Source organism: Paramormyrops kingsleyae, chromosome 18, assembly GCF_048594095.1.
Source record: "Paramormyrops kingsleyae isolate MSU_618 chromosome 18, PKINGS_0.4, whole genome shotgun sequence".
Lineage (NCBI taxonomy): Eukaryota > Metazoa > Chordata > Actinopteri > Osteoglossiformes > Mormyridae > Paramormyrops > Paramormyrops kingsleyae.
In genome coordinates, this window is record NC_132814.1 from 6,224,599 (window position 1) to 6,246,701 (window position 22,103).

Genomic DNA, 22,103 nt, shown 5'->3' on the forward strand with positions numbered 1-22,103 from the left:
GCAAATCTTTTTGGTGAATTAAGTGATCGTGGTCACTGCACTGAATTGTCCAGTTCGGTCACTGCGTGATTCATCATGCAGCTCATTCACGAGTGAACTGGATCATGCTGTTCTTGACCGAGATGCCCTCTCTCTTGCCACCTGCCAGTCTAATAATGTACAGACGTCTGAAAGAGAATGAATGTTTGTAAGGCTTGTATGTTCTCCCTGTGGTCATATAGGTTTCCACTCCAAGTCCAAAAACCTATAGTCTAGGTGAATTAATGTTTCAAGCATTTGAAGTGATGGATTGGTGTCCGATCCAAGGTGCACTTTTTCCTTAAACAGGCTTCAGGCTGACTGTGATGCTGCATTATATATATGAGAAAATGGATATAAGGGCAAAATGATTTAGTACATCTCTCAACAACATAAAGCTAGTCTGTGCCCTAGAGGGATTCTAGGGTGTGCCTGATCTCAGTCTACCACAATTCTTTATTGCATTTCCCAAGTTGAATATTAAGTGTCCTCAAATAATTTCAAATGTCTATAAGAATGATTAAATATTTTTTTTTACTTACAGATCTTAAATAACAGAAATTAAAATGAACATTTTTCATATTGAAATGAATATCAATATACTGATAGCTTTGTCCTCACAATCCTGGCCAGCATAAGCAATGCAAAGATGGATTCTAGCTGTCTTGAGGTCAGAAGAGACAGTATGGAAATCCTGGGATAGATTTGTTTGTGTTGAAATATCATGCTTGGGTGACACATTATAACTAGGGAACACACGATTTTCTGCAGACATTTATTTCCTGAGAAGTACTACTGTTAGGTCTATTCTTGGGACTTGAACCAGCAACATTAAACCTCTGAGGCCATCTCCTTAAATACCACCCTACCATCTGCTCTCCCTATCTTTCTCTCCCGCTTGCTATTTTTCTACTGCACTCTAGGAAGACGATCTCCCCATTTGACCCTCACTTTCACTGCTCTTTTTAATGTTTTCAGTAGTTTCCTGTTGTTATGGAAACATCCAGTTAAGTTGGCTTAGATGTGAGGGGAAAAAAATGCAAATGGAGACATATATGACTATAATGTTACTATCCTATGTCACTAGTATGGTAAGAGTCATATGCGCAAAAGCTTGCTGTGTTTTAGGTCAATGTGTTTCTTATTACTATTATATATTACTTGAATTAATCAGTAATTGGACAACACTATCCTTCAAGAAAGATTCCCCTAATGCTGCCATAGTAACAGACAAGATGATGAGGGAGATGGATGCTGTCATAGTAACAAATGAGTAGGCATAGAAGATGGATGCTATGGCTGTAAGGATGAGAAAGTGGGCAAGATGGACGTTGTCATGGTAACATGTTGGCGGATGCTGCACGCTTTGCAGAGTGGGTGATTGCTACTCTGATGGCAGAGCTGTTTAAATGATGCAGTTCTGTCAGCCTTAAACAGAGGGTGATGGAAGTCTCAGGAAACACAGATGTGGAACATAAAGTCAGATAAATAAGCAGCACTGAAGTTATTCCACACAGATGTGCTCACTCGTATATTTATGTCTGTTCATCGGAGGCTCAGCCTGGCTGCACTTATGCCAAGTCGAATCCTTGACAGCACATACGTTTGCAATGTCCTATTTGCCTCATTTGTATTCGTCGCTTTGGACAAAAGCATCTACTAAGTAAAAATAAATGCAAATGTATTCAGCACAGACACACACACTCAGGTACACCTGCTTAATAATGTAAATAGCGTTCTCCTCTACGCAGTGAATCCTGTGTCAGCAAGCATTCAGACGGGGGTCAAGAGGGTTACTTACTGTTCAGCCAGGGTTAGAATGACTAAAACACCAAGCCATCTTCGCGTTTGATTGTCTGTGCGATATGTGGTGGCTCCATCGTCCTAGAAACCACCACTCTATGGGGAGTTCCTGCACTACAGTGCCTAGATCTTACAGAGAATGGTGTGAAAAGCAGCACCCAGTCAGCTGCATTTCTGTAGCTGAAAACACCTTATTAAATGTAGAGGTCAAAGGAGAATGACCAGGCTTCTTAGAGCTAACAGAAAAACCACAAACGTGAAAATAACAACTCAATACATCAGTGATGTACAGAGTAGCTGCTCTGAAAGGACAACTTGACTATCTTGAAGTAGCTCTGGAGACACAAATGGGTTCTACATAGTACTAACTAGGTGTGCCTAATGGTGTCCATTGAATGTAGGAAACCTATTTCCTTTTTCTGACTGTAGGAAGCAGAAATGAAGGCAGAGTGTAGGCACAAGGGAGGGGAACGGTAATGTGGGAAGCGGAGGGCTAGATGATGATGTGGATTAAAAGATCTTAGCTTGAGGGAATCTAGCGCTTAGAGAGTGTAGGAGGGAGATTTGGGGATAAAACCAGGAATAAAAATAAAATCCACTTCCAACCGAAAAGGCCTAAGGATTCATCGAAAGTGGAAATAGTGCTGAAAGCATCTAGCTTTATGAACCTTTTCATCCGTCACCCCCTTATCCTGAAAAGTGTCACATTGCGCCTGAAGCACAGGCCTCTGTTGCCATGCCAGTCCATCTCAGGCGCACACAGACTACTGGCTATTTGCAGACACTAATTCACCAAGACTGCACATCTTTGACCTGTAGGAGGAAGAACGTGGAAACTCCACACACACATACAGAGTCAGGATGAGTATCAAACTCACAGGCCTGGAGGGGCCGTCTACAGTGCCGCCCACAGTGCTACAGTGCCGCCCACAGTGCCACCAGGCCCCATGCCCTGGAGTAATTATTTAAACTGAGATTCTGCATAATTTGAATTTGGGTGATTGGAGGAATTAATAATAAAATAGACTAATCTTTTGGGGCTATGAGATTTAATGCAGCAAAAAGATTCTGTTCCTGGGAGTTACTAAGAAAGGGGGAGTGGCAGTCATAGGGAGTAGGGGGGTGTGGATCTCTGAGACAGCAGGGGGCGCTGTGTGGCTCAGGGTGCTAGGACACTATACCTGTAGCTGCTAAGTCGCTAGCTTAAATCCCGGGGCTGTCAGACTGATCCTGGCACTGGGCCCCTAAGCAGGGCCCTTAACCCCCAGCTCCAGGGGCGCTGAATGCTGGCTGACCCTGCACTGTGACCCCCCCCCCAAGCTTGCTCTCACCTACACCTGTATCTGTGTGTCTCACAAAGAGCAAGATGGGGTAGGTGGAAAGACAATTCCCCCATTGGAAATGAATAAAGTATCACTGTCCGGCTATGCTTTTATAAAAAGGGACAGATAGTTACTGGCATTAGACCACTGACAATTACTGAGATAAAGTGAATGTGAGTCACAGGAGTTAGGGCAATGAGGTTGACTTAGATGGGAGAAATATGAAGTGTACTGGGATAAACGTACAGAACACATCTATCTGATATGCAAAATCATTTTTCATGTGGCACTTGGCTGGCTTTGGTCTGGTCAGTGAATGATTAGATGTATGGTTATGCCCTGTTATGGGATTATCGACGCTCCAGATGAGGTCTGGGTATTGAGACTGTTCTGTGTTGTGGACATTGCCTGTGGTTTCTTATCTGGGTCGGGCCTGGGACGTGAATATGAGGTTTGGGTGGGACTTGTGGTTCTGCTGCATTTCTTAGGAGGGAATGCACATTTTAATTAGCAATAAAAAAAGCCCTGTAGATTTCAGTGTTTTTTTTCTTGCTTTTGCATATTTGACACGTTATACAAAAATCACAGCCTGGGTTGCAGGAATTTTTGCTTCACTTCCCGGTGTGATAGACCAGTTGCACTTCCAATCTCTTATCAGCAGTGACCAATTCCTCCCCACTCAACCCCTCAATTCCACATCACCATGACAACAGCACTCCTGAGCCGTAGGGTTGGCAGGAGAGTGGCTTTGTGAGCAGTGTAATAACACATCCTGCACGCATTCTGGGAAGATGGGCACACATACTCAATAATTTACACAGTGCGTGCACAGTATCAATTAGTCATTTACACAACACAGATGCTCATTCATTCACGTCACACACACACACATTCAATCAGACAGTCATCCACGCAACCCGGACACACAACATACAGACACACTTGGCCAGGCATATAAACAACACTCACAACAAACACGCAGTCAATCACCGACACATTTTACACACCTTCAGGATTTCATACAGCGTGCCCACCCACTTATTCACACAATGCATACAGAAACTCACTTAATCACTGACACCATAAATACTCACACTCATAGATGCTCATTCGTTGGCAGAACACATGCAGTAAAATACATACTTATTCATACACTTCATGCAAATATTGTTAATATATATAAACTGTAATAATTTGCAGGGCAGAACCCCCACTCTATAAATGAGTGAACAGAGTGATTCATTTAACACACATGACCACAATGTAGAGAACCTCCGCCTTACACGGGTCCCCAAAGCCTGTAGTCCTAGATAGAGTGCTTCGTAATTCTGCCAGTAATTTTGCGCTGCTGAATCTCCTGCTTTTCTGTTCACTTCCGCCACTTCTTCCTGGCTAACACCTGTGAGAGCTGTGTTCTCGGTCAGCGCTGGTGCTGGCCTGTGACTGTGAAGCACGTTCGCACTCGCCGTTTCGCCAGCGTGCGAGCATCCGCCTTCCCCGTGCTGTTCCGTTACGCGGATTGCCAATCGCGGCGATTACGTTCATTAGTCAGTCTTCCAGTGTCAGGCTGCCACTCTGCTTCAGTGAGTGATTCGAGAAATCGAATGGCTCCGTCTGTGCTGACTTACCTCTCGACGGCCTCCTCTGCTTGGTCTGCATGGTCAGAGTGCCCACCACTGCACCCATGTTATCGCCGTGGAAACCAGCGTTCCAAACAGCCTCACTTGCACTCCCCTCTCCTCTTATTGTCCTTTCCGCTAACGCTGTCTCGCGCTGTCGCTGTTCTTTTCTCTCCGCTCTATAAAGTCGTCTCCTTCGCTCTTTTTAACCCGCGCTCGCCGTGTGTGTGGCAGAAGAGTTGTTCTCCTCGTGTCTTCCAGACGCACGCAGAGACTGGATGTTTTTGCCTGCCCAGGTTCCCTCCCTCCCCTTCCCTCCCCTGTTCCCCTTTCCCCCCTCTCGCTCGCTCGCTCTCTCTCCCGCCCTGTATCCTAGATGCTCCTGCTTCCTTCCGCCTCCGCCATGGTGTCGACATCAGAGCTTAAGTGTCGCTTGCACCTTCTTTTATTGCCTTTCCTCTCACACATTTACAATCTTTCGCACTCTGCTGCACCCCACACTAATTTGTATGCGATCTCCCCCCCTGCGGCTGACCCCCCCCCCCCCTTTCCACCGCATGTGATATGAATAGGTATGAGTCTCTTCACTCCAGCATTAATCTCAGCTTACTGCTCTCACACAGCTAAACACATGGAAAGCTTCCGGCCCCCACAGCTCAGTTTGCAAACACAGCACGCAGGGATCCTTGTGTCACCAGCTGGCCAAGGCTGCGATACGCAAAACCACATTAGGCAGAACCAAAGCGGAGCTTCTCCTCGTCTATGCATCTATGCTTTGTATTATTACAGCCTTCACATGCTCAGCAACCAATAAAACAGCCAAAAATGTCAATCAGATCAGAGGTGACACTTGCATTCGCTGTACTGTACATTATACAGTGTTTGTTTAGAAATATTTTTAGTCGTCTTCTAGCAGCTACACATATTTTTGTCTCACTATGAACACTTTAGCTTTCCACTTTAACAGACCATGTCAAAACACTGTAGGGTCAACTCAGGGCAACTTTCAGTTGGACAGATGCATTGTTGATAAACCAAGAGTTTCTTTCAAATCCTTCAAGTTTTATTTATTGATTTGATTATTTCAGTGTGTGCATCTGTATATTCATGGGAACAGATGCTTACTTTGCAATGTTTGTGTGCAGAAATGTTGGCAGTTCTTTCGACATATCACTAATTCACCCAAAGCTTTTATAAATAGACTAACTGGTTTATGTAATTTGCATTAATATTTTCTCATTAGGGGAGTGCTACATTTTTCTCTGTGGAGGAAAGTGACATTTCGTGGTAGCATGGAGGTTACTCTACCAAATGCTACTACGCAAATTTATTAATGCTCATTTCATATTATGTCACACCACTGAAAAACAGTCTTTTCCTTATTTACTTATTTCCTTATAATAAATATTAAAAATATCAAGTATATAGACAACTGAGATCAATACTCTTTACTCTGCATTAATCATGCCTTTAAATCCAAGTGCATTTAGACTATGTTGGTCATAGATTTATATGCTTCTATACTCTACATCGTTGTCTCTTTAAGTCACAGTGTTTACTTTGGACCCTGCGTGGTTCTGGAATCTGACCCCCTTTGGCACATAACTGCCTGCGTAGGCATTTGTGGATGGGACTGTTCAGGTGCTTTAAATAACCCTTGATATAGGGGTCTGAATAGCTCAGCACGGTTACATAAGTGTTAACACAACGCCATGCTGCAGCCTATATCGAGGGGGTGTGTCTTCCTGCTTACACGCCCCCGCTCCCCCCCCTCCCCCCTCCCCGGCAGACTGACCGCTTTTCCTCTCCCTCCTCCTTTCTTGTGATCTTTCATCTCCCCCTGTCTGTTTCCTGACCGGATTTCTATCTCCCTCTCAGGTGCACCAAGTTACTGGGAGAGACCTGCTCAGTCAGGGGAATGGGAAAGGGTGGAGGACCGGCAGGGGGGGTGTGGAGGGAGAGGATCAGCAGCCGGGGCAAACAAGATAAATTGCATGTTAGGGAGCAGGGGAGGGTGAAGGCGAGGATCTGAGTGCGAGGAATAGCCTGGGTTAGGATCAAGAACAGAGAAAAGCTGGGTCATGCGGAAGGAAGCTGTATGCAATAAGAAGCTTATGTGGGGGAAAAGGAGATTGATGTGGGCGTATTGATAAAGTGGGGGAAAGAGATAGAGGTTTATATGACAGTAAACCTTACATGCGGCGTCCTTTTCAGAAACCGTACAGTGGTACATCAGACGAGTCAGAGGGGAGAACGGGTGCAGGAAAATAGCAGCAATGGTACAGTGGTACATCAGACGAGTCAGAGGGGTGAACGGGTGCAGGAAAATAGCAGCAATGGTACAGTGGTACATCAGACGAGTCAGAGGGGTGAAGGGATGCAGGAAAATAGCAGCAATTACATGGTAGCAAAGTGGTGCTCTGCCAGGTGGGGGCGGCTGGAATGTTCCTGCCTATCTGCAGATGCATGCGAGGATGTTGCCGTTTTCTCCGCATATGGTGGGATCTAAAACAGTGTTTAATGATCAGACTGAAGCAGCACGGAAACCTCAGTGTCGATGCGTTAAATCGGTCCCTGCTGCTGGCTGATCAGGCTCCTCGAAGCTGTGCTTGTAATCAGCAATGTGCCGTCAGTCTCAATAGGAACATTCAGCCTGACGTCAATCAGCGGTAAAATACCACATGTGAAATTATGGTCTGCTGCCATTGCACACGGTGCCGGGGGCTTATAAATGCACTGGCGCCACAGGGATCCATACTGGGATGGAAAGAGCATGAAATGTAGGGACCTACACAGAGGCCCCCTCCTGCATCGGTACACGGGGGCAGACAAAGCAGCTGTTCCAGTGCCCGGGTTCACCCCCCCCCCCCACCCCCGAGTGAACAGACTACCATGGACTACCATGAAAACTATTATATAAAAAATTGCATCAAAAACAATAGTGTTATTATTAGTAGTATTATTGTTCCGACTCGCCTGCAGTTTTGACTTAAAGAAAGACTTTGGGAATATATACCTTGTTCGTATCCTGGTGGCTGCCTGTATTTCTTGTTGTCTGAGGGGGCCTGTGGTTAAATGTGTAAAAATGTCAGCAAGCTGATACCTTCCGGTAGTTTCTCTTCAGTTTCCAGTTCTCTACAGAATCCACTAAAATCTGTCTCCACTGCCACTGCTGTCTAAGGCACCATCAATCCTCTCCTTCTACCCTTCTACACTATCTGTAGATCTATTATTCAATTATTCTAATTTCATTCTAATCCTCACTTGTATGTCACTTGGGTCAAAAGCATCTGCTAAAAGGGGTGGCCAGGCTTATCCAGAAAGGGCCATTGTGTTTAATATGAATGTTTGCTGCAACTCCCTAATTCGATTATTAATTAGAGGACTGATTGGCTGAAGGGTCCTCACACCTGGGATTGAACAGCTGATGGTTATCCCAAAAACCTGCGTACACACCAGCCATTTGCGGATAAGATTGGCTACCCCTGTGCTAAATAAATAAACTGTAAATATGTATTTGACCTGAAGGGGGCGTTCCTTGACTACTGTTTTGAGTTCCATGACTACTGCTTGGGAACCAGTAGGGGGCAATGTAACCACACATATCTTTCTGACATGGAAGTACTGTTTACCTCCATGGTACATAAAACCTAATACAGTTCCACGTAAAACCGATTGAACCAGCAGAAAGTTATCTTCCGCTTGCAATCCTGTTATTATTCATCATTTTTTTCCATGATCCTGAACCATGCTTTTGAAAAAGTAGCAGTTGTTTTGGAAAATTGACGTGCACATCGACCTTCAAAGAACCCAGAAGATAATTTCGCGAATGCATTCACTTTAACAAAACCTTTCAAAGGAACAATACCTAATTAGCGCTTTAGTCATGTTGAACGTATTAATTGTGACACACATTCATTCCGTCACACCCATCCATCACTTTACAGTTTCATAATGCTTCACCACTCCCCATAAATTCACTCTCTCGCACTCATATCGTGAAGTAATTCTACAGTGTTTTATTATTAAAATGACACACTATCTGATGAAATACACACTGGGAGATGTGCAATCTGTCCAATCAAAGGAACTACTTTCCAGTTAATGAATCACGCAAACAGTACAGCTCCTACCTTGGTGGTATCTGTCTCGTTTTGACTGCATTGAATAGGTTCCCATCACCAAACCCATATCTTGTCTTGTGTTTTTGAGTCTGCGTCTGTCACTCTCTGAGTCTCTGGTGGCACTCAAGCATCGGCTGCCTTTACCTCTGATTTGTGGGCTGTGAGGGAGCACAGGAAAACACTCCGCACACACACACACACACACACACACACACACACACACTCACTGTGGGACAGAACGATAGTAGACTGCCAGAAATAAAAATTCTCTCTTCATATTTTCACTAACTCATGAGTAGGTAACATCGAAAGAATGATGCAATATGTAAACAGCATCTCTTTTGCTCTGTTTCTTGCACTGTTTTTTTCTTTGTCTTTACTCCCATTCTCAGCCAAGAGTACCTTCTCACACAGAAATAGGGTATGTCCATCTGTATCAAAACTGATCAGAGGTCAGCTACAGGACCAGCAAGGAGAGCTGAGAAATATAAAGTGAAAACCTTTGTGACACAAACAGGAAAACCGTAGTTTTCTTATTCACTGGAGGGTGAAACAACTGAGCAATCATGCCTGGAAGGGATCAGTCAGCAGGATAAAGCTGTATGTAGGAGAACTGAAGGGCAAAATGGTAGAGTAAAGGGGAGAGGGAGTGAAGGGGAGGGGGACTGAGAGGGGACTGGGAGTGAAGGGGACAGGGACTGAGAGGGGACTGAGACTGAAGGGGAGAGGGACTGAGAGGGGACTGGGAGTGAAGGGGAGAGGGACTGAGAGGGGACAGAGAGTGAAGGAGAGAGGGACTGAGAGGGGACTGGGAGTGAAGGGGACAGGGACTGAGAGTGAAGGGGAGAGGGATTGAGAGGAGACTGGGAGTGAAGGGGAGAGGGACTGAGAGTGAAGGGGAGAGGGATTGAGAGGAGACTGGGAGTGAAGGGGAGAGGGACTGAGAGGGGACTGGGAGTGAAGGGGAGAGGGACTGAGAGGGGACTGGGAGTGAAGGGGAGAGGGACTGAGAGGGGACTGGGAGTGAAGGGGAGAGGGACTGAGAGTGAAGGAGAGAGGGACTGAGAGGGGACTGAGAATGAAGGGGACTGGGACTGCAAAAGAGACAAAGGGCAAAGTGAGTCTAACAATAGTACTTTCTTTGTAAAGAACCGGAAAAAGATCACAGGATGCCTGAGAACTGGCAGGGAAGGGTCTAACATTAATTAATCTCTTCCTCGCCTCACCTCACACAAGCTGATGCAGCAAATACTGTATATGCAACAAGGAGGGATGAGCCAAGCCACAGATTACAAACATGGGTGCAACTGCATGCTAAGGAGCAATAAGCACCACTGTGTTAACCACTATGGGGACATCAAGAACAGGGGAAGAATATCCTTCAACACATGTTTAGGTAACTGTCTCAGCCAAAGACCCTGTGATCACATAGACTATATCAGCAGGGTGTGTGGCATTCAACAGTCAGACAAGGTCTGCTGGTGATTGTGCTTTAAAAGTATCTCAGCTTTTCAGATTGTTTCTCTCAAGATAACAGGAAGACTGGCTCTTTGGTTGTTTCTTTAATTTCTACAATTTAAAGGATTCAAAAGGTTTATTGTCATTTGTAATAGTACAAGTACTGAGTAAGACGTGTTACAGTACCTACTTGCAGGTTTCCTACAGACTGAGTAATTCATCACAGGTTAACAGGACATGGTCCATAATGCAAGGCCCTTAATTTAATTTGCCCTTCTTCAACGTTGTACACTCTCTACCTTAACCTGTTTTAAAGTTAATGTTAGATTATTCATTTCCAGTTGTAAAACAAATTAAGGTAACAGCAAATTAATCTGCGCAATGATTCAAAACAAGCAATATGCTAATTCCAAACTCTATGTTGCATGTTTTACTGTGACTCAGTGAAATATCTATCTAAAAATGAAGCTTAGGAAGATAAATAATTAGTCACCCCTTCAGTAGAACCTAAACCTATCTTAGCCAGAATGTATTTCATGCCAAAATCCTTCCCAGCAGAAGAGCAGCTTTGAATTCTACGCCCTCTTGTATTACAATAATAGGCATAGTGTTTTTTTGCTTTTTCAGTTGCCCACATTGTATAATTGTGTGCGTGGGCTCTGCGATCGTCTGGCAGCCCATCCAGGGTTTACCCCAGCCTTGTTCCACCTAATGCGACGTCGACAAGGGTCACACTGTAGATGCAACTATTGAACGGTGACATTGTGAGTTCGATTTTCAATCTGCCATCACATTAATCTCTCCCTCATTAATCCCTCAGTAATCCCTCATTAATGTCTCCTTATTCAGAATAAATTTCATAAGCCTGTCCAGCCTAGATGCTCATCCTGACCCCTGTCACTTGACTTCTGTGGCTTATATTTGCTCTTTATTATAATGTGCTATTTGCTTGCCTGTATGTCACTTTAGGCAAAAGCATCAGCTAAAGAGAGTAAATATAAGTGATTCTCCTTCATATTGCGTCGATAAATGCCCTGTAATGTGAAAAGGGAGTCCGTCTGTTTGTTAAGCAACCTTTTATGTGATCTGCCTCTGTGTCACACTTACAGTATCTGTGATACACATTTAAAATGCTTAATCCCATAGCATAGCATAATCTTGGGAAAGTGGGTATGCCATTACACCATATAATTTGGTATACGCACTTCTCCTGGTGATTGATGAACATTTCTGACAATATTTCTTAATATTATTTTATTTTTTTAAACCTGCGTATACCTACCACTACACCTCTGGTTTAATCTAAAACACTGGCTAAAAAAATAACTGAAGTGCCATAGAATGCCTGACATCTAGTGGTGAGAAATTTGACTGTCCATACACTATTTGTTTCAAATTACCTGGGAGCCACTGTCTCTGTGGTGCTCCCCTAGGGGACCACGTGAGAAATCACACAACAAAAACAGTGTCCCATCTTTTTCATCTTGGAATTAAAAATTTATACTCAAGTTATCGTACTTTATATTGCTGCTCTCATCGAGTGCTAATGAATAGGAATTGAAAGCGAAAATCATATTTATGGTTAGATGATTCAGTTTGTTAATTTTGTATTTTATTTTTAGCTTCTCCCCACTTCTGATTAATTTAATATTTTGAGGGATTCCTGCAGTGTTTTATTGCAGTGTATTTATAAAAAACACCACTATCTCTCCTGCAGCAGCCAAGCAGTTGCTGCATAGAGCACTGTAAAAAATTAAACATTGGATCAACTTAAAAAATTACTTCATTTTTTCACACTTAATTTTTTCAAGTTGGGTTAATATAATTTTTTCAAGTCAGTTCAACTTAAAATAGTCAATCTAATACATTAGATTTTTTCACTTACAAACAATCATGCTCACCTAATGAATATAATTTGAAACAAATAAAAAAACCAAGCCAGTTTACTGTAACAGTCCACTTTATTATGACGCATTATTCATAAACAAGCCATAAACAAGAAAGTGTAGGTGTGTAACGCCCTTTCCCCGTGTCACCTGTTATTAAAATTGATTTTGATTGGGAGGGATCAGTGATAGGGCGCGAACAGTGAGGCTAGAGATAGGCCAGTATGAAATGGGATTTTGTGGATTGGGGTGAAGAAATAGCCATTCTAGGACGAACTGAATGGGAGGGGGAAAAAAAGTTGGATATTAGCGGTAAGCGAGTGAAGGTGCAGCCACTATAATAGCTACTTGCGCGGAAGATCTGTTATTTTTGTGGATAATTATGACACCTTTCTTCACTCTGCGAAAAACAATCACCTAATTACAATATAATCCCGTCCACACAAACACTACTTTAAAACATTTGTGCCCACATAAAACGCAAAAAATGGCTGTCCACAGCATGTTAAACCAGCTTCTGATAATGTTCACCCTGGAGTTTTGCAAAAACTCCGTTTCAATGAACTGAAACTCAGTTTACGTGTGGATGAAAGACCAAAAGGTTAAGAAAAAGCAACGTTTTTTAAACATTCGTGTACATGTTGAGAAATCCTTTTCCCCGTTTCTCTACACGCGACACAGAACTGTTTTCTTAACAATTAACTCAAAAATCGCACCTTGTACCCTTGCTGTGGTTCTTGACATTAATTCAAAAGGAACTAGTACTTAATATGGCTAGCTAACACAAAATAATATCTATATATTAATGCTAATATTCACATTGAGCATTTCCCAATAAACGGCTAATGGCGACCAATCTATGTAAAATAAACTTGCTAGGTAGATGTTCTACATAACTATGTTCTACCCAATACTAACTTTAAAAGGTCAACATGCAATCATGTTCTCGACTAAGATATAAGAACAAAAAATTACATTTACAGGTTCCATTTTTCATTCTTACCTGAGGACAGCATATATAGTAACGGCAAGCTTTGTGGCGGTTATTCTCAGAGACGTGCACAGGACTTGCGCATGCGCGATACAAGCACACAAGCAATTTTAAGCTTTGACCCAATGGATCATTCTGCCTTACTGGTGCAGTTTGTCTAATTGAGTCTGTTCAGCTAAAAAACTTAAGTTGAACACATGAAAGAAAATAATACATCAACTCTACATGAAAATTTTAGGTCAAACCAGCTACACCCTTGTGACACTTTTTTCAGTGAGGGAATAATCAATTCTCAAGCCATTGATATCAACCAATCAGGTGTTCTGCCGCCTATTAAGGTTGCACTTGCTTGAGCAGTCTCATAACAGATTGCTTGAGAAACATACATAGAAAAACAAATACCTTTCGTAAGATATATCTTTAAAGTATTCGTAAGACGCTAAGAGTGACTGCTATCGAGAAACCGGGACCAAGTCCCTTAAAGACTTTTGTGCATGGTGTTAGTTGAGGACTTTTATGAGCCAAAGTTAAACCTACATAATTCCAAAATTATTAATAAACATTTTTGATAATGCAAGTGATTTTTTTTTCAGTGTATACATTTCTTTTGGCTACTTGCTGGATGTATAGCAGTGTAACCACTAGAGGGCAGCATTTCATTTTGTTTCATAACAAGGCTGAACACAGCGGAATCAAATACCAATCAGTCAAGAGTGAAATAGATGTGACATTGATAAAGACCATTGATTCATAACTGCTGCGATTACAACATATTTGTAAATATTATCATACTAACACAGTAACACACATACACATTCACTTGCAGATGCCTCATAAATCTCTATCTTTGTTGCCATGGAAATTTGAAGGGGTTGGCATTTACCAAAAAGGAAGACTATTGTCGATAAATAAAGCTGAAAATTTTACATCTGATTATATAATGTTTTCTTTAATGAAATATTTCAAAAGCAGTGAAATGGTGAAGTGATTTTTGACAAGAGCAAATCTGAATAAAGCAGATCCGCCCATACCTGTTTACTCAACAACGAAATACTTTTTTATGTTACTCAGTATTAAACACACCCCTCCTACACAACTCTTTCCAGCACCTTTTGCAAAGACACAAACAAATAGTTGCCTTGGGTTCTTCCTGAATGTGTGGTAGGATTTATTTTATCACATCTGTACATGATGGAGATGGATGCAAATAAGGACAGGAAGAGAAGGATTATATAAGGATGGAGGGTGAATGATTAAAAAATTAAATGTAATGGTGTAGACTGTCAGCTTTAATCTGCTTCAAGTGCCAATACAGAGAAAGGAGGAGAAGAGAGTGTAGGAAAAGGACATTTAAGGCCAAAGAAGGGCATGGACACATTAACTAAGTGGAATATTTTGGATGTTTGGATCCAAAGTTTGGATGTCTATGTTGATCAGGGCATGAGGCCTGGAGTGTAGATAACTTATGATGAGGTTTGTTTTGTACAGTGCAGTTTAGCACTAGCAATAGTCTAAGGTATGATGAGGAGGGAGATCTGGTATTGATCAAAGACACCTAACTGATATTGCCGCAAGAGTGAGATGAAACACAAGGATGATTTCTTCAAGAAGATAGACAAGGGAATGGGAAGCAGAAGAGGACGATTCATCTTGTAGGGTAGGCCACCAAAACCCACGGTAATCTCCAACCCCACTTCTAACACTGATAGAGCAGAATAACAATGTATGTCAGTCTCCATTCTATTGTGCTACATTGCTTATGGTCCCCAGTCACAAGATCAATGTGGTCTACAGGATCCCTTCAAAGTAAAACCCTTTTTCTTTGCAGCTCTAAAGAAAAGCTGGTTGCTGTTGAATTAATGAAGCATGAAAAAGGATGAATAGCAACTGTGAGTGAAGAAAGCAAAGCAGGGATTGTAGTAATAGGGAACACTGACAGCAGAAGAGCTAGACGACACAGATATGCTCTTGGTCGAAGAAGCTCATTGTATTTTTTAGCTGGATATCGAAAGCATTCTGTTGACAGTTCACAACTTGATCTTTCATGGATTAAGAGGGTAATGGAGAGACGCAATATCAGGGTGTCAGGGGGCAGCCCCATTATAGAAGAAAGACGACGATGATGAAAGTGAAAGGAGAAAATAAGCAAATGGGAAATAAATATCAATGGCTTCACAGAAAGAATAAAGGTTGTGTGAGAGACAGTGTTATTATACGTTTGACTTCTTAAATTAGTTTTTATTTTTATGTTTAATTTTTATTTGGAATTCAGTTTAGTGTTAATTTTCAGCATGGTTTTATTAGCTAGAATTTTAAAGATATATTTTTATTTAGTTTTTATGTATTTTAGTTTCAGTTCAGATTTTAGCAATATTATTTCTAGGGATAGACTGAAACCTGTTTTATTGTCACGATCTGCTCCAGCCTTTCCTGTCCTATTCCTATAAGGGCCTGTGGGTGGCGCTGCTGGTCCTCCCACACCTTCCTTCCTTACCTGTCCTATAGGTATTAACAGTCCACCCCTGTTCCTCATTACCCCCTGGTTAGTTGTGTATATAAATGCCTCTCCATCCTGTGCTCCCCAGCCCTGTTTGTGTTGGCTGTCTCCCATCCTTTTGCTTGCTTGTACCCCAAATAAAGTTCTCCAAGGGGGGTGAATTACAAACAGCTGGGTCCCTTCTTGCTATCCTCACCCTCCAACCAATCATTTATGTGTCAGATTTATACAGAATCCAACATGAATGCACAGTGCACATTATATACTAATGCCCTTAAAATGCGCAAAATATGTTCCTGGTATTAATCATGGTCATTACAGATAAACAAATCACTACTAGCTAAATGCTATTAAAAAATGATAGTGAAGTATTTGATATTTGTTTTTATTTTATTTCAGTTAGATAGGAAATAATATTTAGAGTTTTTGTTCAGTTGTAATTTTTCTATTTTCATATTTTATTTCAGTTTGCAAAAATGTTTTCTTATAGTTCTAGTTTTTGTTAATGATAATTACCCTGGTGAGAGGCACATAGAAATGAAAAAAGGTCAAAGCAATATATGTGTCACGTCCCGCTCCGTCCACTCCCGATGTGTGCCACGCCCACCTCGTTACCTCGTGTGATTCCCTGATTGTTCTTACCTGTGATTCGTTACCCTTAGCCTGTCTCTTGTATTTAGTCCGTGTCTAAGTCAGTGTACCCCAGATCTGTCATTGTATTGTCCGTGGATGTCCGTGCCTGTTCTCCGTCTTTCGTGCAATAAACCCCTTTACCGGACTTCCTGGCTTCGCTCGCCTGCTTCCCGGCTCGCCTATTGCCTGAACGTGACAGAATGACAGATCTCGCAAACAATGCGACGCAGCAGGGCGACGACCTCTGGCTCGTCCTGCTGCATGAGGTCGCGTACTGGGGAGAGCAGCCGGAGATCCAGGAAGACCCCACGCTATTCGGCTTAGTCGAACGGAGCCGGGATCTCCTCCAGGAAGTAAACCCTGTGACAGAGGAGCGCATTCTGGCGGAGGTGCGCTCCCTGCTGCTCCAGCTGGTCCACCAATTCAAGGCGAAGCGGTTCCAGCCCCTCGCCTGTACTGAGACAACGTCGCAGCCTCCTGCAGCTTCCGGGCGGCGCAAGAAGAAGAAGCGAAGGGGTAAAGCCGAAGAAGCTGCCCCGACGCTCTTCGTGGGGGCTTGCTCGCTTCTCCCTGCCTGGGACGATCTGCCCGCGGCTGCGCTGCCTGCTGCTGCCGCCTCTCTGCCCGCGGCAACGCCCGCTGCTGCTGCCGCCGCCGATCTGCCTGCGGCTGCGCTGCCTGCTGCCGCCGCCGATCTGCCCGCGGCTGCGCTGCCTGCTGCCGCCGCCGATCTGCCCGCGGCTGCGCTGCCTGCTGCCGCCGCCGCTCTGCCCGCGGCACCGCCTGCTGCTGATGCCGCCGCTCTGCCCGCGGCACCGCCTGCTGCTGATGCCGCCGCTCTGCCCGCGGCACCGCCTGCTGCTGATGCCGCCGCTCTGCCCGCGGCACCGCCTGCTGCTGCTGCTGCTGCCGCTTTCCCAGCGGCACCGCCCGTCCTGCCTGTCCTGCTTGCTGCAGCTGCCGCCGCCGATCTGCCCGCGGCTGCGCTGCCTGCTGATGCCGCCGCTCTGCCCGCGGCACCGCCTGCTGCTGATGCCGCCGCTCTGCCCGCGGCACCGCCTGCTGCTGATGCCGCCGCTCTGCCCGCGGCACCGCCTGCTGCTGATGCCGCCGCTCTGCCCGCGGCACCGCCTGCTGCTGCTGCTGCTGCCGCTTTCCCAGCGGCACCGCCCGTCCTGCCTGTCCTGCTTGCTGCAGCTGCCGCCGCCGATCTGCCCGCGGCTGCGCTGCCTGCTGCCGCCGCCGATCTGCCCGCGGCTGCGCTGCCTGCTGCCGCCGCCGATCTGCCCGCGGCTGCGCTGCCTGCTGCCGCCGCCGATCTGCCTGCAGCACCGCCTGACCCGCCAGTCCTGCTGGTCCTGCCTGCTGCAGCTGCCACCGCTCTGCCCGCGGCACCGCCTGCTGCAGCTTCCGCCGCTCTGCCAGCGGCACTGCCTGTCCCGCCTGTCCCGCCTGTCCCTCTTGTCCTGCCTGACCTGCCTGCAGTTCCTGCAGCTGCCACCGCTCGGCCTGCGGCACTGCCCGCGGTGGCCGCTGCGGCGCCCCCTGCTGGCCGCGTGATGGAGGTGCCCGCGACGGCGCCCCCTGCTGGCCACGTGATGGCGGCGCCCATCCTGCCGGCACCTGAACTGCCCGTCTCGCCTGTCCTGCCGGCTCCTGAACTGCCCGTCTCGCCTGTCCTGCCGGCTCCTGAACTGCCCGTCTCGCCTGTCCTGCCGGCTCCTGAACTGCCCGTCTCGCCTGTCCTGCCGGCTCCTGACCTGCCCGTCTCGCCTGTCCTGCCGGCTCCTGACCTGCCCGTCTCGCCTGTCCTGCCGGCTCCTGACCTGCCCGTCCTGCCCTGCTCGCTAGCCCTGCCCTGCTCGCCAGCCCTGCCCGTCTCGCCTGTCGGCACTGCAGCCACGCCCTCGACTGCCGTCGCCGCTCGGCCGGCAGCACCGCCTGCAGCTGGCTGCCTGCCCGAGGTGCCCGCAGAGGCGCTCCCTGCTGGTCGCGTGCTGGCGGCGCTCGCTGAGGCGCCCCCTGCTGACCGTACGCCCGAGGCGCCTGCCCAGGCGGCCCCTGCTGGTCGCACGCCTGCTGCTGCCTCTGCTCTGCCTGAGGTGCCCGCCGAGGCGCCCCCTGCTGGCCACACGCCCGCGGCCCTGCCTGAGGCCGCATCTCCCGTCCTGCCCGCGGCCCTGCCTGAGGCCGCATCTCCCGTCCTGCCCGCGGCCCTGCCTGAGGCCACATCTCCCGTCCTGCCCGCGGCCCTGCTGGCTGCCCTACCTACAGCCTCGCCTGTTGTCCCCAGGGAGGATCTGACTCACTCGCCCTTACCCCGGCAAAGCCGACGCCCCCCAGGACCCCGCCTCTCTGTATCCGGCAAGGGACGGGGACATAGGCGTAGGGCCCGGGTCCCGCCCGCCCTGCCCCCTGGCTCGCCCGTTCGGCCCCTGGCTGTAGCTCGGTGGCTGCCTGCGGGTCCTCCGGCTCGGGGTCGGCGGTCGCCGCCGGGTCCCCCCCTGGATCCTCGGTGCCGGTCCTCAGTCCCTCCTCCGGCTCCATGTCGGTCGCCTCCGGGCCCCCCTGCTCCGGCTGGGCGTCGGACGGCGCCTTCGCCGGCTCCGGCTGCGCCTCCGCCTGCCGCGGCTTCCCCCTCCTGCCCGCCTGCACTGGTGTTCCCTCCTGCTCCCTCCGTGTCCCCTCCGTCACTCCCTCGTCCCGTTCCCTTGGCCCCTGGGTGGTCCCCTTCAGCTCCCTTCTCCCTCCCGCCTGCGGCCCCTCCGGCCGCTGCCCGTCGCCCGCCTGGGCTCCCTCGTGCTCCCCTTGTTCCTCCTCCCTTTCCGTTTGTCCCGCCTGTCTCTGCTCCTCGTCCCTTTGTTCCTCCTCCGTTCACTCCTGGCCCTTTTGTTCCGCCTGTCTCCCCTTCTGTGTCTCCCTTCCTGGTCTGTCTGTCCGCTTTCCCTGTTCTTTGTCGGGTTCTGTCCTTCGTCTCGTCCCTGTTCCTGTTTTGTGTCTCTGTCTTGTTCCCTGTTTTTGGTTGATGTTTTGCCTTTTGTCTTTCAGGTCCTGTTCCCCGGTTTCGTCCCGTCCGTCGCCTCCTCTCGGGCGCGCCCGGTGTGCGCACCTTTGGGGGGGGGTTATGTCACGTCCCGCTCCGTCCACTCCCGATGTGTGCCACGCCCACCTCGTTACCTCGTGTGATTCCCTGATTGTTCTTACCTGTGATTCGTTACCCTTAGCCTGTCTCTTGTATTTAGTCCGTGTCTAAGTCAGTGTACCCCAGATCTGTCATTGTATTGTCCGTGGATGTCCGTGCCTGTTCTCCGTCTTTCGTGCAATAAACCCCTTTACCGGACTTCCTGGCTTCGCTCGCCTGCTTCCCGGCTCGCCTATTGCCTGAACGTGACAATATGTAGATATATATTTTTTTTAAACAAAGGCCACATCCGCTTGTTTTTCAGCATCATTTAATGGCTGCTATTTATAGCCATCCACCGTGGATTCATGTTCATATCCCTGCCAGTTGGGTTCACACATGTGTGCCACACGGGCCCCTTGTTTCACCATCTCGAAGCTCAGCTGTGTCTCACTCCCTGGCATTTTCCGTGAGCCTGTTGAAAGTCCTCAGCATCTCGCACCTGCATGTTTAACTCGCCCACCCGGCACAAACAACCTCATAAATATAAGGAGCCTCTGACCACTGCAGTTCATAAAACGATGTGGACAAATGGGGCCTCATTCAGCAGAAAAAAACAATAAGGAGGATTGTGATCGGATAAGGCTTTCCGATCACAATCAGAACGCCCCCTGAAGTTAGAGTTCCAACCTCAGAATTCCAAATAGCTGCTCCCTTAATCAACATATTTGTATTTCTGTGCTTGTATGCACAAAATACCGCATAATGTGTTGTTATCACCTGGTATTGCGAACAATGGCTAACAAGAAACCAGTCTAGAACTGGTATTGCTAAATGGCTTTCTGGCTTCTCGTATTGGAATGTGGGTGTGATGTCATTCCCAGCTCCGACTTCCAACCTCTCAGGTAAATGGAACAGAGCAGTATTTAGGGCTTCTGCAAAAATCCCTGCAGCCTCTGGCTCAACTTTCAGTGGAGAGAAGAGACAGACAAAGACAGCTGAAGATGTGTGTGTGGCCAACGAAAGCGACTGAAGTCTAACTGCAGCTGTACAAATGCTGAAATAGAACAGCCTTTCACCAAACTTGCATGGGATACACCAAGCTGATTCAACATAGCTGTCAACAGCAACGTACGTTTTCAGTAACTCTGAACCCTACTTTGACCAGGGATTAAGTACCTCTGTCATGTTGGTTTAACATGAAACCTTAAGCTTCACTATATGATCATTACATGTCTTACTGCTGGTCTTTTATAGCCGTGGTCTCAGATTCTACACAAGCGACAAACACCAGCACTATACTAGCTGTGAGGAAGACTGTGTAGCCCAAAGCTTGATACTAGCAGAATGTACAGTGTTATGCTTTCTATGACATTCCAGTAGTGGTTTCTTTAAAGGTCACCTGGTTGCATGCATGGATTTGTGGGTAAGAGCAACTCCTTCCTGGTGTAGTGATGCAGTTAAACCTTCCCCTTGTCCAGCACACACACGGCCATGGACTAAAATCTAAAAGTATTTTTTTTCTGTGCACTCACACAAAGTTTACTGCAAGCACATGGACGCGTGTGTGGCTACAAATACGAAAAACTGCCAGTTCCCAGCACCCCACCCACACAGTCTGCATCTGTTCTCTCTTCCTTTCCTCCTTTCGTTTTCACCACTTCTTATTTCTTCCTTTCCTACTTCTCCAATATTGTATGTGTAAGACCCACGATTCAGAGCCATTAGCCTCAGTGGTATCCGGACATTCAGCTGCCGGTGTGTGACGGGAGAGGGTACCTTTGCTGAGCGTCCCCGAGATCAGCCGCCGCACGCACTGGAAGAACTTCAGTAGCCCCTGTTGACATCGCTGAGTACATCCTGCCATGACGGCCTGGGGCACGCGCCCCCGCACTGATCCACCAGCCTCAGTGAGCACCAGCGCACCTTGCACCTCTTCAGTATCCTCTCCAGCACTTCCTGTCTCGTGCACAAGAGTCCAAGCTGATGACCTACACACCCGAAAAAAAAAAACCAAACCGTTTCACGTCGGCGGAGAGTGACTCAGGGCTTACCAGAAAGTTCTACATCACAAACTGAATGAAACGGGCGTCAAATTAGTAGAAGTTACAAGTCTTCAGAAAAGTGGTTTATTTTATAGTTTTTTTTTTTGTGAATTTCAAATGTCCATTCATCAGATCTACAAAGGCCTCTAATTCCAGAACCTTCCCTCCGGACAGCTCTCCTCAGAACAAAGCCAGATCTTCCACTGCAAGTGCTCCCTGCTGCTCTCTCGCTCTCTCTCACTCTACCTTTCTCTCTCTCCATGTCTCCCACACACTCTCTCCCACTCTCTCCCTCTGTGCTCTGTTTTCCCTCCATCTCCCAACATGCTATTTTGCACACAGCATACTTACACGATCAAGAGCAAAATAAAACAACGCTTGTCTAGTACCAAATACAGGAGCGTGATTATGACGGCTCTGTTCACTCGCGGTTCCTTAAGGAACGCTTTCTCCGTGGTGCTTGGTGATTATGACGGCTCTGTTCACTCGCGGTTCCTTAAGGAACGCTTTCTCCGTGGTGCTTGGTGATTATGACGGCTCTGTTCACTCGTGGTTCCTTAAGGAACGCTTTCTCCGTGGTGCTTGG

General features: G+C 46.8%; 1 protein-coding gene across 5 annotated transcripts in view; it reads right to left on the reverse strand.

The window, feature by feature from the left end:
* The window catches only part of kcnip1b (Kv channel interacting protein 1 b), a 32,609-nt gene extending 10,880 nt beyond the window's left edge, over nucleotides 1-21,729 (reverse strand). Inside the window, exons 1-2 of one of the 5 annotated variants that reach the window (XM_023801903.2) lie at nucleotides 21,527-21,728; nucleotides 21,252-21,431 (exon numbers count right to left, since the gene is read on the reverse strand). In XM_023801903.2, coding sequence (XP_023657671.1) covers nucleotides 21,252-21,339 — 88 coding nt within the window. In that variant the 5' untranslated portion in view covers nucleotides 21,340-21,431; nucleotides 21,527-21,728. Of the gene's footprint in view, nucleotides 1-4,771; nucleotides 5,277-13,233; nucleotides 13,305-21,251 lie in introns of those variants that run through there. The other 4 variants (XM_072702009.1, XM_023801901.2, XM_023801905.2 and 1 more) reach the window with 4 other exon arrangements.
* Nucleotides 21,730-22,103: the final 374 nt, after the last annotated feature.